The 17,049-nt window shown below is 41.9% G+C and overlaps 1 protein-coding gene across 1 annotated transcript in view; it reads right to left on the bottom strand.

Annotated features, from left to right (window-relative positions):
- The window catches only part of ELL3 (elongation factor for RNA polymerase II 3), a 95,344-nt gene that overhangs the window by 23,678 nt on the left and 54,617 nt on the right, over positions 1-17,049 (bottom strand). Inside the window, exon 4 of the mRNA XM_018566909.1 lies at positions 14,465-14,628. Within this exon, the coding sequence (XP_018422411.1) occupies positions 14,465-14,628 (164 nt within the window). The remainder of the gene's footprint in view (positions 1-14,464; positions 14,629-17,049) is intronic.

Here is a 17,049-nt window from a genome sequence, read left to right as displayed (position 1 = left end):
ACAATTCAATCCACATATCGTCCATATGGAAGATATTATTTATTAGGATAAGATCAAGCCCGACACTTTTGGCAGTAAAGCGGTAGTGCAAGAACCCATAAAAGATTCATAGAAGGAAATGCATGCCGACAAACAAAATCCTAGATGTGTCATTTAATTCCAGTCCCAGACACAGTAGTAACAGTAGTGACTTTTATTCCACCAACATAGGGGACCGTTGACAGCTATTTACTGATATCTACAGTTGTCTGGGAATCACTGCATAGTACAGAACAGAACATGTTCTTTGCTTCTATGCCAAAAATCAAAATGTGAACATTTCTTACAGTGCTCAATAGATGGCTTGAAGCTGAAATCCAGTATACACAGATGTTGTCTAAATACAAGAGACATGTGTAATCTTTTATGAATATTGGTGTGCTTTGTGCATTTCTTCCAGATCTGTGCAGTAATCCAGTGTTAAACTTTGCCTCTGTTCAGGAGTTTCCTGAAATATAGACCAGTCACTGTTGCTCTCTCTCCTTGTGCAGGGTGACTGGTCTTGTGTCCGCCCCCTCCTGTAGTTTTCTGCAGGCAGCCGGTAGTGGGTGGGGCTTGCAGGGCCCTACCCACAGCTCTGCTCCCTACACAGGTTATGTGCAGCAAAAAGTAATAACTAGGGATGTCCCAATACCTCTACTAGTATCGGTATCGATACAGGGCATTTTCACAAGTACTTGTACTCGTGAAAATGCCCTGATACTAAAGGCTGATACCGACCCCTTACATTTTTTAATCGGATCGGCTGCCTATGGTCCTGCGCTTGTGGGGACCTGAAGCAGCGTCAGTGCCTGCCGGGTCCCACATCTCCACCTCCTCCTTCCCAGGGCAGGCACAGATCGAGGCAGCCACACACCATCTGTACAAGCCTGGTGACAGCTGTACGCAGCCCGGTTGACATCTGTATGCAGCCCTGGTGAGATCTGTACTCAGCTCTGGTGAGATCTGTACACAGCTCTGGTGAGATCTGTACGCAGCCCTGGTGAGAAACTGCCCTAAAATCATTAGTCTGCATTGTTTTAGAAAAATATGTCATGTCCCTTTAAGAAAAAGTATTGGTAATTGGAATCCTTGAGTACCTGAGGGAAAGTACTTGTACTTGGTCTTGAAAAAATGGTGTTGGGACATCTCTAGTAATAACTGAATTTGAAAAGACATTTACACAAAGTGGATTTATATAATTTGTGGCTACTAAGGAATTTATTTAAATTACCGTTTTGTGCATTGCGTTCAGCTTTAATAGCATGTAAAAAGGGAACAAAATGCAAAACAGATTACATTGATGTTTGTATTTGCCAGAAGGTATATCTTAATGTCCCTACCCATCAAACGACACAGCCTTTCAGGCCTCTGAGAATTTTTAACAATAATAATTGACTTTATTTATCAATGTGTTACCAAACCCAAATTCATTCTGCACAGAGACAGATAATGAAACTATGGTTTTATCTGGTGGCTGTGGGAAATGCATACAGTTCTTATAACAAATAATTTGGCAAACAAGACTAAACAGTGTAAAAGCAAATGTATTGCCAAAATCAATTATTTAGCACACCCAGACATATTCAGATTGTTTATCTCCTGTAGGATTTGCGTTAGAAAGTCAGAAACGCCTGTTATAGTCTGGCGGTATCTCACAGATCTCATTCACCCCCAACACTCTCACTTTCCACGCTATGTACAGCTAGTGCATGTTATAACCTAACCCAGACAAAGCTTTCCCTGATCTAGCTTTTGTTTGATATATTCTTTCATCAACTATCCAGACCAGCTAAACCCGTTCTTCATGGCCATGTTCTGCCTCCTCGAGCTGACACTGCACCATCTGTTGGTAATACGTCTTAATAATACCTGTCTTTTCAGGAGGTTTATCAACAGAAGACAGCTTTTCTTTCTGCTGTGGATTCACCCAATCTATTTTTATGTAAAAGTATGAGTGTTCCTAAAGTGCAACTATAGGCAAAATAAAATTTGACATATATGATGTGGTCTGTCACTGGCATTAACACCGCAGTGTTTGATTTCCTTAACCCTCCTCTAAGTAATGAAAAAAACTACCTAAATGCCCCTTTTACTCACCTTAATCTGTGGTCACATTACATTCCGGTCTTGAGTCTTCTCTCTCTTTCTGAACAATGGTAGTAACATTGACACTTCTTACTGACTGTCCTGTGGTGGAGTGCTTTCAGGATCCAGTTGATGGACTGGAGTGCTAACATCAGCGCAAAGGACCAGCTGATGGCGGCGCATCTGCAGCACTGGATTATGGGTCTCCGCACGCAGAAATTGCGCCATTGAAGGAGACAGATGGCTGACGTAGATGAGTATTAAAGTGTTTAACATGGTATTTTATTTAATAATAAAAAATAACAAAATGAAACTGCTGGTGGGGTGAGATGATGGACGGATATTTAGTTTTGCCCAGAGATGGGCTATAAGTGATACAATCTGGTCAAGAACTAGGCTAAACCTGTAACTAGACAATGAGGGAGCATGAGATCATCTTAATTTCTGTAAACATGGGCCCTGCAAAGCAATACAGTCCCAAATAATTAATAGTGCTGTTGGTGCAGAGAATTTAATATCAAGCCAGATCGATGTTTCTATGTAGAAATACATTCTGTGATTTGTAATGAATATCTGGATGGATATGAGCACTTCTCTAGTTTGTCAATCATTATAGCCTTAAGGTAGTTGTTATGGCTCATCTAACTAAAATATGAAGTGAAAGACTTTTAGCAGACTACCATGTATTATCCTTGTGTTTACTTTCTGAAAAATTACTCATTCAGGACATTAAATGAAACGAAACTCCTATTTATTAAACCAAGGCTAGGGGTGTTTTAAGGTGGGACCAAGACCTGTCAGTGGCAAAATAACAACCTATCCTCGGAAACTGGGTCACCTGGTTTATTACTCAAGGGTGTGACAGACTTATGCTCTGTTCTAGACAAAACATGATTGTGACATACATGTGGGATGATTTCTCAGCCCTTTTAAATTAAAATTGTAATTTTACAAGACCAATATTACCCATGGGAAAAATCAGCTGAGTCTATGAAAAGTAGTATATATGTGAGCCATAGATATACTGTAGATTATATCCAGGGGCCAGTTCAGCTATTCTAACATGGTACATCAGACCATCATATGCCTGGCTGCTCTGATTCTAGCAATTTCAGGAAAATGCATGCAATGAAAAACAAAAATGAATTCCTTTGATGCCTGTTCACACAATTATACCAAAGTGTAAACGTGAAAAAGTGTATAAATTTGCATCAACACGTGGGCATCGGTATGAGTATAGATGTGAGGGCCCTCAGGCCACCACAGTTGGAAAAAAAAAAGTATACTAGTTCAAAAACAACATCTGATAATCTACTGCCCTCCATTTATCAGGGCTGGGACAGTAGTTCGGCCAGATGTGTCAGGCTATTATTTAGATATTCAGACTTATAGGATCTGACCATCAGCTACTTCCTTGTATATGTCTTATATATTGTGCACATATCTCTTAGGCCTCATTCACTCAAAGGAAAAAAATTTGCAGGAAAGAATCCAGCAGATTCCTGTGGCTGGATTTGCAGGTATAAGCGAATAGTTGTGGCCGCTGAGCCTGTAAAGGACAGATGATTGCCCCTGGATGCAAGCTGTTTGGCTCCAAGGGTGATCATCTGTCCCTAACCACAGGTAATATTCCATGTGCAATTACATCAGAACACCGACTGACAGCTGCGGTCACTGTGAGCCTGTCTTTGCTTTACACAGGCTCAGCGGCTGCAAATATCCACATCCACCTATAAATCCAGCAGCAACAATCTGCTGGATTCTTGCCACAGCTGCCCCATTTTTGCTGTATGAATGAGGCTTTCTTGCTTTGTGTGTGTACAGTAGTCTCCTACCAACTGTATCTATACAACAAAATTTTGTTTTTAGTTTTGGATAGAGGAGGGAAAGGTTTTTGCTGTCTAATGGGGAGATTTCCCTTCAATTCCTGCCGTGAGGATACAATAGGAAGTAAGCAAGAATCTCTCCAAAGAGGGGAATTGTTCTACTAGAGAGTTGTCACCTGAACAGGGTCCCCCACTTAAAGATTTTCCCTAACTGCCTGTTCTGGTGACAACTATGACATTTTGGATTTCCTCTACATCCTTTTCCCTAATGACAGTGGTCACTAAAACAAATACTGAGGTTCATCGTTCCAGAGGAGAGAGCAATAAAACGCTGACAGCGGTCTTAGGGCTTGTTCAGACGTCAACACCCGGTAATGTACTATAGATGTGCATTTCAGTATCGTATATTGCAATGTTACGTGCAATCTGCTACCATTATTTCTTAATAGCACACCACTGCACCTAGGTATCACATGTGCATTGTATTGCAGCATATTGCAAGGTACCCTTTTAGCATGCGATGTGGTAAGATGTGATTTTAAAGAAAGCTGCATGCATTTCTTTCAGTACAATTAAGCGGTAGTAGGCAGCCCATTTCAATGAATCAACCGTCTATTGCAGCTCACCACAAGCACATCCTGCAGCACCTCTGTGATGTTGCATTGCACTGGTATGGAGGGCCTAAGCACAAAAGTGCATCAAAGATGCGTAAAAAATGCATGTACATGCACTTTCAATAAAGTCTATGGGGCCAAAAATGCACTGTGTAGCACCAAAAGAAGCTCCAGCACCCTCACCCCACCATGTAGCAATGATGTGAACAGAAACCATCAAAAATAATGTGATTTCCATTGTCTTGCCGTGCAGCATGACAGTAGACACAGTACAAATCACAATAGTGTGAATTGGACCAAAATAATTTGTGCAGATGAGCCCTAACTCCATATAAATGTGTATAAGAAAGCAGCTTAGATACTGAGGCAGTGTAGCGGCAGTGCAGTTTATTTCTCCTTTACCAATCTGAAACGGTCTTCTCCAGTACAGGTCCACTTTAAGGGCAGCAATGACTGATCTCAAAGCTATTTGATTCATGCTTTTTTTTCTGTTGCCAAGCTTTACAAAAGAATCCTTTCATGCAGAAGCAGAATATTGATATAGACAAACATACTAATTGGGCCCTGAAAAGAGTAATTAGGGAGCAAGTGGAGGTGGGAGTAGACTGAGCCAGCTAGAGGCTTGTTAGCTTATACTCAGAAAGCAGGTGCAGTTAGCTAAACCCCCAATGTCACCCAGGTGAAACGCCCCTCTGAGGATGCTAGGCATAGAGGAGAACACTTTAACACAACATAACAACATGTGCCATTCATAGACCGAACAATGACAACATTAACGAACCTGACACTTTTTTATTTAGATGTATTTAACAAAGGCAATTTACTATTTTGTTTGAACATATGTTTCTCTTTTTCAGTATAATCTCCTACAAAAGAAATGTTTATCCCCTTACAAAAAACATCAACTTTACCATAACACAAGAAAATAACAGTGTTATTGTCTTTGCAACTTGGGTTCTCAGAGTATCAACATTAGACTTTAGGCTGGGTTCACACCTAGGCGTATCGTATATGCGTGTTTGTCACACATTTCGTGTTGCGCGATTCGCGGTTAAAAAAATGCGCGTGTCTGAGGGCTACTTGGCTGTACTTCTTTGGGCGTAGGACGTTTTGTAGCGCGTTCATGTAATACGCCCAGGTGTGAACCATACCCATAGGAAATAATGGGATTTCGGTGTTTGAGCGTTTTGCAGAGCGTAGGAACGCACTACAAAACGCCCAGGTGTGAACCAGGCCTTAGGGTAAAAGAAAATTGTCCCTTACTTCCAATGATTAGGGGAACCACAGTTCTTTCCATGAGGGTAGATGAAAACCTGACTTTATGATCTTGAAGTAAGCTACGCTTTGTTCGAAATCTGAGATGATATCAGTGTATATAATACATTTCTGGAGACATTGACTATGTGCAGGACAGAGGCCTTTTACATTAATAGCAGGCATACTGTGATTAGTGAAAAGCTAATCAAGGTCGGTGCAGGTTCTACAGCATGAAGGAACAACCCATTGTTGTCCATTACAACTAATGACTGGTTGGAATTCCTCCTAAGAACTATATTTAAAGAGAAATTGCAGTCTAAACAAAAACCTTTCTTTAGTTTGAAATAACAAAGCTGTTCAGGTCTCTAAACATAGCCTATGAAAATGTCTCTGAAATAATTTGCTGTCTGTGCAGCTCACTCAGCTTTGACATCATTTGGAGTCAGTAGAAGCCAAGCTGTATGTCTGTGTCCATTCCCATTCATTGACCGCAATGACATGCTGAGGAGGAGGAACTATGTTCACTTTAAACACCCAGTTTTGTAACGGAGAAGCTCTTTTTTTTTTACATTTCTTCTGGACAACTGAATGTTTAAAGTGCACTCAGGTTAATGTTTTAGTCCATCAAGTTTTATTCAACACTTTAATATGTCAGGTTTGATGAGTTTTTTCCAGAGAAAGTTATTTTTCTAAATTTCTGCTGAGGTAATGTGGCCTTTTAAATGCAGAGTTCTGTAAGGCTGTGTGCACGCTCACTGTTTGACCTTCATCCAACAGACTAATTGTGAAAGCCATCTTCCTAGAAACATATAGTGAAAAAAGTAATGATCCACGAACCCTGGATCACTGGGAGTCCTTGGAGTTGATGGGATACACAGCTGTTCATTAACATTTCTCCAAGGATCACACTCAGAAGGGACATCTGTGTATGAGTTTTCCCTTCATTTCCTGTCCAGGAGATGCAGCAGAAAACAAGAAGAAATCTCACCAAAGTTGGAGAACTTCTGTTTTAGACAGCTGTTATCAGAACATTGATCCTCATTGGATGATTTCCCCTAATCTTCTGCTCTGGTGGCATGTAAAAAATGTGGATTTCCCCCACTTTCTGTCTCTGACAATGGTCATTAGGACAAATAGAAAGGGGAAAATCTACCTAGCAGGGACACAGTCTAACCTCAGGTTAACCTTTAACCTCAGCAATCCAGCTATGGTGAAACTACAAATCCCATGAGGCATTGCAAGGTTCTGACAGCCACAGGCATGGCTCCCAGAGGCAGACCCATGATGGGAACTGTAGCTTCACCACAGCAGGAGTGCCGAGGTTGCTTACCCATGGTCTAACCATTATTTTCGAAACCAAAACAAGAAATGTTTGTTTGCCTTTACATACCCTTGAACGCTACCGTGACTCCTTCGTAACATAAGTATACAGCATATAATTCCAGTTAGTATGTAAAAGAAACAATAACAAGGTGCAAAATCTGACCAAGGCCCCCGTTATATCTTTCATGGAAAGAGAACTAATTTGAGCTACAAAGGGTACAGTTTCTTAATTTTCAATAAGCCCAAAAAGCCTACTAGCCTCTCAAACCATAGATATCAGGACCAGAAAAGGAGAAAGGGGTTGCATCAAAAATTCTGCCTAATCCTGTACAGAAGTTAAAATGGGAACACACTGGCTGGTACAATAGAAATGTACAAAATGATTATGCCTCACCTGCAGCCAGTGGAGTACTTCAGATATATATTCAGAGAGACAGAGAGGGTTCTTCTAACACAGGGGAGGCAGGTACGCCTCTCTCTTCCTTCAGGCTGCAAACATCCATCTGATGCTAAAAAGCGTAAACACCTCTATCCCTAACAAGCATCCAGGAAATACTTCATATCAGCAGTTCAATTCTGCATGTGTCTGGAGCCATCACAGCCTGCAGCTATTCCACTGCAGATCATAATATGAAGGTTCAGTTCAGCCTAATGGCAGTCAATCCTTCATAGAAGGGAAAGCTTGTGTTGATACTGTCATCTGTGGTGTACACGCAGCATATGTCTTGATTGCTGCCTCACAAATGAGTCATCGGCTCCAAGGATGAATGCTCAGATCTTAGTGTAAACATGCATACACCATATGGACCGCAATCACCCAGCCCCTGTAGCAAACACGTCTTTATCGGATCATGTCAACTCTTTATTGCTCACACCTCCTGTATCATCTGTGTGAATACAGAATCATTTACTTGAAGCTGAACTCCAGGAACAAAAACTTTCATTTAAACATTCCTCAATGGCTACAAGGTTACAAATCCATTGTAAAAGTAGCAGTGTCATCACTGTGCTCTTCATTGCCTGTGCTGAGAGCAGAGCTGTGGGACGGACCCAGCAGGCCAGACTGCCTGCAGAAAACTAGAGGGGGGCGGATACAAGACCAGTCACCATGCACAAGGAGAGAGAGCAGCAGAGACTGGTCTGTACTACAGGAAGCTCGAAAGTGTCCAGGGGCGGACTGACCATACGGCAGTCGGGCATTGCCCGAGGGCCCGTGGCCAAAGAGGGGGCCCGTCACCGACCCTCGTGCCCTTTGCAGCCCGCATGGAAGAGGACGCGGTTTTATTAAAGCGGCAACGGCAGTGTCACCCGCCTCCCAGGCCCACTATACACTGCCGTTGCTGCTTTAGCAGAGCCGCATCTCCTACAGCGGCGCGACCGAGAAGAGCTCTGAGGTGGGGGGCGTGCCGCAGCGGATGGGGGTGTTACATAGTTACATAGTATTTGAGGTTGAGTAAAGACATAAGTCCATCAAGTCCAACCTATTGCGTGTATGCATTTAATACACGTACTTGGGTGTGTCGCAGTAGACGGAGGGCGGACCTACCGCGGAGGGCGGATGGAGGGACGGAGGCACGAGAGCCTCATGCTAGGGGGGCCCAACTGAGATCTGGCCCTGGGCCCCCCACTGGAGCAGTTCTACAAAAACCCCGACTGGAACCTGGGGATAGGGAGCCCTGATACTGGTAAGTGAATTTAATGACTTTTTTTTTTTTAGATGTTAACCTTTTAGTCTCCATTCACATACAGCATTTGTGCTTCCCGTGCGGTCGTTGGAGCCCGCACGGGACGCAAAGGCTATATGTGAACTGCATGGATTCCGCTACAGTAGTTTGCGGCATTATATAGTCGTGAACGTGCGGAATCCGCTGGATTATCGCGATTGCAGTATTTTGGGGGTCGCGCGGGTTAAAGCTCCATTCACACTGGAGCGGCTGTCCGAATACGAGCGGAGCCGCTCTAAACAGAAAAAACAATGCACTTTTATGTGCTTTATCAGACTATTGTGGGAAACCGCACGGTACGAAACCACACGGCCCCCAAAATAATGCAAGCGCGATAATCCAGCGGATCCTGCACGTTCGCAGCTATATAATAGCTGCAAACGAGCAGAATCCGTGCAGTTGTTTCACATATAGCGTTTACGTCCCGTGCGCAAACGCTGTGGGGGTTATTCACCGAGTGAATAACGGTGCCGAAGTGAAGTGAGCTGAACGCTGTTCAGCTATTCACTTCAGCCTTGTACGGCTGATTTCAGCCGTACATGGGCTAAAATCAGCCGTACATCGGCTGCCTTCGGTCAGCCGAACATGCTCTGTATGTTCGGCTGAGGCGAAGGGCAGGAGGAGGAGTTCGACTCAGCCGATCCAACATCTGGATCGGCTGAGCTGAAGCTTCGGCAGCTCACTCACTGCCGTTCACCCCTATTCTCATAGGGGCCGAACGGCAGTAAGGGGCAGAACGGCAGTAAGTAAATAGCCAAATTCCGCGAACGGCATTTGGCTCGGCTATTCTGCTCAGTACCTCCATGGTAGCGAGCAGAATAGGAAAAAAAAGTTAAATGAATGAGAAAAAAAAAGTTAAAAAAATAGGAAAATTAAAAAAAAAAATTAAAATATTTTTAAAAAAACGACGCACATCCTGTTTCCTATTGGCCAACACCAGCCAATAAATAACAACTAGGTGGAGCCGGCTGTGATGTCACGGCCGGCTCCGCTCCCAGTTGTTATTGTTTAATGACAGATCAGCATCCCCTGGTCATTTGGGGACGCTGATCCGTTATTACAAGTGGGTGGAGCCAGCCGTGAGATCACGGCAGGCTTCGCCAGGCTGCCATCTGCGTGGAGAACGGTTGGCTTCGGCTGACCTTTCTCCCTGCTTTGGCTGTGAATACGACTCAGCCAAGCTGAAGCCTATGGGTTCGGCTGCTGTACGGGCTATAGTGAATATTGTGAATAGCCCGTACAGCAGCACTGTGGCTGATGATGGGGCTTGTATATGGGTGGAGCACAAGGAGGCCCAATAATATTGTATTGCCCGGGGGCCCCATGTGTTGTCAGTCCGCCCCTGAAAGTGTCACACTGTATTACTGCACAGATCTGGAAGAAATATATAAAAGCAAACCAAGAATACATAGGACTCTTGTATTTAGGCAATATATGGTTATTCCGGAGTGCAGCTTGGACTGCAGTCTAAGAAAAAACTTTTCTGTACTTCCTAACTGTAGAACTGTTCAGATATCGGAACATACCCACTGATAATTTTGTTTCAGTTTAAAAAAAACCTATGTGGGAGGTGTGGTGTGTGATGTGATTATGTATGTAGATGATCTGATAGCTAACACCAGGCAACCAACTTAATGTGTTATCTGTTCTTAGACTGGTTTAACACATGATAGCATGTCAGCGAGAGCCATTCTATCTTTATGTTTGTCCCCAATACTAAAAGCAGAGGAGGATTGACTGAACTCCCCATTTTATGATATCTAAATGTTAGAGCCATGGGGACCATAAACCAAAAATTAGGCTGTTTGTTCTGTTTTGTGCTTGCTTTACATGCAGATAGTGCTCAGCAATCTGATTTGCAAATGGAGGATTGAATGGATCTTATTTTCATCACAAATTGCATTTTTTGGTAATTATCCATAACCACATTTGAGCTGTGTAATTTTGAGTGATTATATGCCAGTGATTATGCAGATCACCCCCCAAAAAATTGGATAATCAGGAATATATTAGATTTAAAATGATCCTACTTGGTTGCTATGGCTAACACTTCACTTTTCTCCAGTTTGTACATATCAGGCTTTATGTTAATAATAAAAACACACAAAAAAATGACATGTATGGAACAGGAAGAGGGAAAAAAAAGTAAACACAATCATTGTGAAGCGAACAACATAATGCTGCCCTTTGGCCAGTGCTATTCTTAGCTTTTTATCTATATGGTAAAATAATTCTGAACAGGGAAACAAAATAGACATGTTACTGCAATAACACTGAAGGGTGCCCTGAATACGCCGAACTGAGGATGAAATCTGGTTTGATGGTATACATGACTGCTTTTGGCATAGAAATCAAACCATATGTTGTAATTCCTAAGTAAAGCCTTGATTTGTTAAAAGGTGTTGCACTAGATTAATATCTGACAGTAAAGATAATAATTTATCCACAACAATAATGTAGACAGCAATATTCACTCAACAGACTGAATTGAGAGAAGGGTAACAGTCTTGTACTGAAAATTCAGCACTTGCCAAAAAGCCTGATTACATTTCTATTGGTTGTGTGGTCACAGTTAGCCCCGCAGGTGATGAACGCTTTTGGATCCTCATTTGGCAGCACCAAAACAGTAAACAACACTGCAATCTACCATTGGATAATGGAGGCTTTCCTTACTGACCATGTTAAGAAGAGGATTGTCACTGGGCAACACTCTTTTTTATGCCACTAGTGTACTGAATGAGACATTTTTAGAACTGCTCCTGCTCTGCATTTGAACTGGGATGAGAAACATTACTACTTTTTACTGTTGGCCATCAAAGCATCAATACCTACCGACCGCCTTCTTGGCACAGATGCAGCGCTTAAAATTACTGATCTTGTTTACACAGGATGTAAACTACTGTGCAAGAGCCAAGTCCAGAATTAATTGTTCCCTAATCTTGTCTTTCACAACTTGAAGGTTCAGTCCACACACACACAAAAAAAGACTAGTGCTGAATATCAGCACCACACTAAACTAAGCTGGCAAAACTATCAGAGACATAGGGGGATGTTTTTTGTGGTTACTCTCAATTAAAATCCTATAGACAGATTGTTATGTAGCAATTGAGAATTTGGGACAGTTCATCTCTTTTGCTACCCCTATTGCCAAACACGTTCTACACCAAGAATGCAGAGCCTCGGTGCATTCAACTGGTGAGTTACACACCAATTCACAGAAGGTTATTACTTTAACTTTAGACAATTTCTATCTAGGGCCAAGATCCAAAGACAATTTAAAGCACCCACAAGTGAACAATATCAGTACTGTTATATTAGATACTGGATCCTGGGTACTGGATCACCTATCACAAGCCCACTTATACTATAATTGCATTGGAACAGACATGCCTCAATAATCCTAATTCCTCATGTTAATTCCCATGATGTATGCTCACATCCATCCCACAACCCAGAACATAATGTAACTACATGAGAACAGAAACACTGGGGATATTCGGGGGGAGGGGGGGGGGGGGGGGGGGGGGGGTGTCTAGTCATAAATAGCAAAATGCTCACCTAGTATAGCTGCATTGAAATCTGCTTAGAAAGTACTAATTAGGTCATATTGAGCCCATCAATAATTGTGAAAACCAACCCAACATACAGCGAGAGATGCTCCAGGCTGTGGATATTAGGTGATAAGAGCCACATTTGGTGGACTTGTCCAAGAATTATCTCATTCTGGTCTAGGATTTTTGGCCTATTACATACTGTACTTTCGTCTGCATGATCATCCCAAAATATTGTATTATTTTACCTAGTAAAATAGATGGACTAACTACCAACTAACAAAAAAGTAATTCATTTTTATCAGCCAAATGAACTTTAGTCAAAGCCTTAAAGAGCTGAACTATAAGAAGTAAAAGGCAAGTGTTCTCAATGACTCACAACCTGAGTCCTAAAAATGTGGAAATCTTGGATACACTTAGAACTACCTTCATTGAATCCATCCAGCCTTTGAACACACGTATACCAGAACCCTTCACTCACCCTCAAGGGAATCACCCCTATCTTTTTCTCCATCAAACCCTAACCCTTCTTTTCTTAGCTAAACCCTCCTCTTTCACCATAAATGCCTCTTCAAATATTTCTTTATATATGATCTTTGAACACAAGATCTTCTAATGGATAACCCAACACTGATGCTAATTGATTTGAACAGTTACAGCACAAATCTAACTTTGGAAGTTAATCCATTTTCTTCTTCTTCTATTACTTTTTTTTGTAACCATAGAGGAACTTCACCCATATCTTCAAAATAAAAACAAAGGCAGCTTTAGAAATGTTTAGTAATGACAATCTACAAACACATACTTATAGATAATTGCAGGCTTTCTATTCCTTGCATACCTTATTTTTCTTTTCCTCCCCATTCCTCTCACAGTGGCCATTTTAACTAAGGCAGATGAATCCACCTCCCTTTACTTGCTGGAACTCTGGCACATGTAACTAGGACATGTGACCATGCATCTCTGGAGAGGAAAAGGTCTTTCCCTGAGATCTTATGAGATTTCCTAGCAATACTCTGCTGATGTAACCTTCCCAGGAAGCAATGCTTAGGCACGACTACCTAATTTGTGCCAAAGTGGACCAGAAGGTGGAAAAAATAAATAGTAACTAAAATAAAAATATGTTTGTTTAACTAATGAATGTAATATGATTTCATATTAGCATGCAGAGCTGTATGCTGAGGTGAATTTTTAGTCAAAGGGGTTAAAGGTCCATTTTTTAAAATATGCCCCTATCTGGACTTCCAAGCTCGCAAATCCTTTATTAAAATAAAATAAAAATATTGATGCATACAATAGAAAATAATATACCTAAAATGTACATGGATTACTGCAGGCAAAATAATATAAATTATTGATGATGTGAGACAGGGTCAGACTGATCCACGGGAGGACCATAGGCTCCTCCATACTGGACTCCACTCCTTCCTGTGCAACACCAGGTGTGTTGCAAGGCCCATCCTGGATGACTTGATCTCCTTCTTGATGGTGCCTGCATTGTTCTGGCACTGATGCCACTAGGTAGAGTATGAGTCTGAGAATCAGACAGGAAGCTGCTGACATGGGTCTTCAGATAAGTAACCCTGGCCAGTACTGGGGCTCCCTCCCACTGAGACAGAGTAGTGAAATACAGAGTGGAGATCTAGCTCTGTAGTTCCTTGTAAGTGATTCAGCCCACAGCAACTCTGTAACTCTGTGAGCTGTAATAGCTATATAAATCAAGTAGATTCTTTTTACACAGAGAATTGCTAACCTGAATCTAGCTAAAGGGTTCATATTGTGCAACAGTGGGTGGTTAGCAGTCTACAAACTTCAATAACCTTCCATCATACCAATTCATTAATAATGCAAGGTGGAACATTCTGCTGGCCAAACTGTGCTCAAGGCATTCTAAGCTTGTGCTGTGGCATGTAATTGGCCTTGAGACACGGAAGGAGTTATGTAAATGTGCATGTGTAAAAATGCCCCAATTACTGAGGAATCAGTAAAAAAAAAAAAAAAAAAGCAACACACAGATTATCTACTCTAGGATCAATATAAATGCACATCACATATATACATACTTCGATGAGAAGCCTCAGGTTTAATCTCAATGGCAGTCCTGCTCCATGATTCCTTCTCTACTTGGGACATGCGATCTCGGGTTAACTGGTAAGACTCATCAGTAGCACACACGGTTATCTTGTCTTGTATAGTGCCAATACAGCTCAAATGTTTCTCTCCGGTCCTAGAAGAAGCAAAGCGATCAATAAAACCTTTGACCTTTTAATGCAGGGGTAGCCAAACTCCGGCCCTCCAGCTGTGATGGAATGGGTGGAATCTATCAAAACTGGAGCAGACAAAATCTGGAGCAGCTGTGCATTGCAATCAATCAACTTCTCTCTTTCATTTTCAAATCTTACCTAAACAAACTGAACAGAGAAGCCAATTGGTTGCCATGCACAGCTGCTCCAGATTTTTTATGCTCAAGCTTTGATAAATTCCCCCCAGGTCTTTTGTGTGCTATATGGTGCGAATGGCAGAAAGGTGCAGTTTTAGCTGGTCCTAATACATACAACAAGCCAAGACATACAATTGCCTCTACGTAGGTCACCTACCTTATAGATATGTCTGCTAACTTTAAACTTCTCTCTAATATACATTTGGAAATGGAAAGAGAGCACTGGACCTGTGTGATTATTCAGTTTTTTTCATCCAATAGTGGTTAAGTGGTATGTGTAATCTGGCTAATGGATAGGCAGCCATCACTGACCTAATGGTCTCCACAGTATCCTTGTCTTGACAATGAACTATCCTTGACAGTGAAAAACACAGTGCTACAGTTCTACTCGATTGTCCCCTGACCCTAATGACATAATGTTATATCTGGACTATTTTAATTGGTGTGGCGCTTCAATTTCTGCATCTACTCTCTAATATACAAATGGTTCCTGAAGCTGTGCTTGCAGCATAAAGGAGAACTATGGGGTTAGGGCTTTTCCCCATAGTTCTCCGAAGGGTAACGGGAGGACACAAACTAGCGTCCTCCCGTCACCCTAAGCTCAGTATACCGCAAGCTGTATACTGAGACACCGCAGCTGAAGCGGATCCCGACAATTATGTCTGGATCCGCCCAGCTGCGTGAGTGACAGCTGGCTTTGCCTATCTAGAGGCAGAGCCAGCTGCACCCGCCCCCTACCCGTCCGTTCCGCCAGTCAGCGCTGGAGAATCGGAGCAGGGAGGGGGGAATCCAGCCCCTCCCCTGTCACGGCAGAGAGCTGTGACAGGATCGAGAAGTGAGCGAACGCCGGTATGTGTTCGCTCACTTCCCGATCTACTGAGCCGACCTGTGACAGTCTCATTGTCACAGGTCGGCTAGAACTATGAGGTGAGTGAAAAGCACTCACCTCATAGTTCTCCTTTAAAGGATAAGTTCACCTTTTGCAAAAATTAAAGACATGCATATTTATTAATACAACAAAAAATGCTTTTCTTTCATTTCTGCATTCCAGCCTGGAAAGCATTGCAACTGTGATCACTCGATCACCCAATTACTCAATTCTCTCCCAGACAGAGGTACGCACTGAGGTACAGAGTTTGTTAGGAGAGATGGGAAAGGACGGCTGGACTTCAAACTGGATTAAATCACCTCATACAGCGTCCAGCCATCCTCTCTCTAGTTAGATGCAGTAGAGCTGTCCTTATTCCCGTCCAGCCGTCCTTCCCCATCTCTCCTAACTGATACTCCGTACATCAGCATGGAGCTCTGCCAGTATGAGAATGTGCACAAGCCTGAGCTCTCCAGCCTTGATTGAGTAATCACCATTGCAATGCTTTCCACGCTTCAATGCAAAAATGAAAGAAACGCATATTTTTTTGTTATATTACTAAATATGTATTTCTTAAATTTTTGCAAAAGGTGAACTTATTCTTTAAATAACATGGCTAAAAATACTCTATATCTGAGTACATAGAGGATCATTCTGCCCCCACTTTAAACAAACAATGTCTACAAATTAAGCAATTGGAATTGCTTCCTATGGAAAACTTTACTCACAGTGTGTCTTTGGAAAGCACTTCCTAATTTTTTATCTATATCCAGAGTTGCTCAAGTCACTCTTATTCATGATTGGTCCCTTCTGTCTCAAGACCATATGGCTGCAATATACACTTCTCATTAAATCCAAAGCAACACTATATATAGGAGCAAGTCCAACTCTGCAGTAGGGGTATGCTCTATTAAATTCTATTCATGTTTAAATCTTTCGGATCATATGGAAAATTAAACTCCACAGCTAAACAGGCCTATCACCAATTAACCCTTCAATGAATCAAATCATAAAATATCTTTATCATCTGTTTTTGGATCATTTAAAAAGCTTATCCCAGCTTCATGCTATATTGAATTTTACTCCAAACATGTTTTTTGTTTGTTTCCTCCAACATATTACTATGGCTCAACATGGATTCACAAAATATCAAACAGCTAAATACTTCTAAAAAACAGTGATTCTTGTCTGTGATAAAACATAAATAAAGTAATCACTATCACTATGTTAGTGCTAGACAAATGTGCTTAACAAACTACAGCAAACTCCACGGGTATCGATTACTGTAGTATCTGGTTGCCTGAGAGTTAATAGTAACTTTCAAGCAACACCCCCCCCCC

This window comes from Nanorana parkeri, unplaced genomic scaffold, assembly GCF_000935625.1.
Source record: "Nanorana parkeri isolate BGI_ZX_2015 unplaced genomic scaffold, ASM93562v1 scaffold987, whole genome shotgun sequence".
Lineage (NCBI taxonomy): Eukaryota > Metazoa > Chordata > Amphibia > Anura > Dicroglossidae > Nanorana > Nanorana parkeri.
Note: the sequence above shows the minus strand (reverse complement) of the source record. Positions and strands in the feature narration are given on the sequence as shown.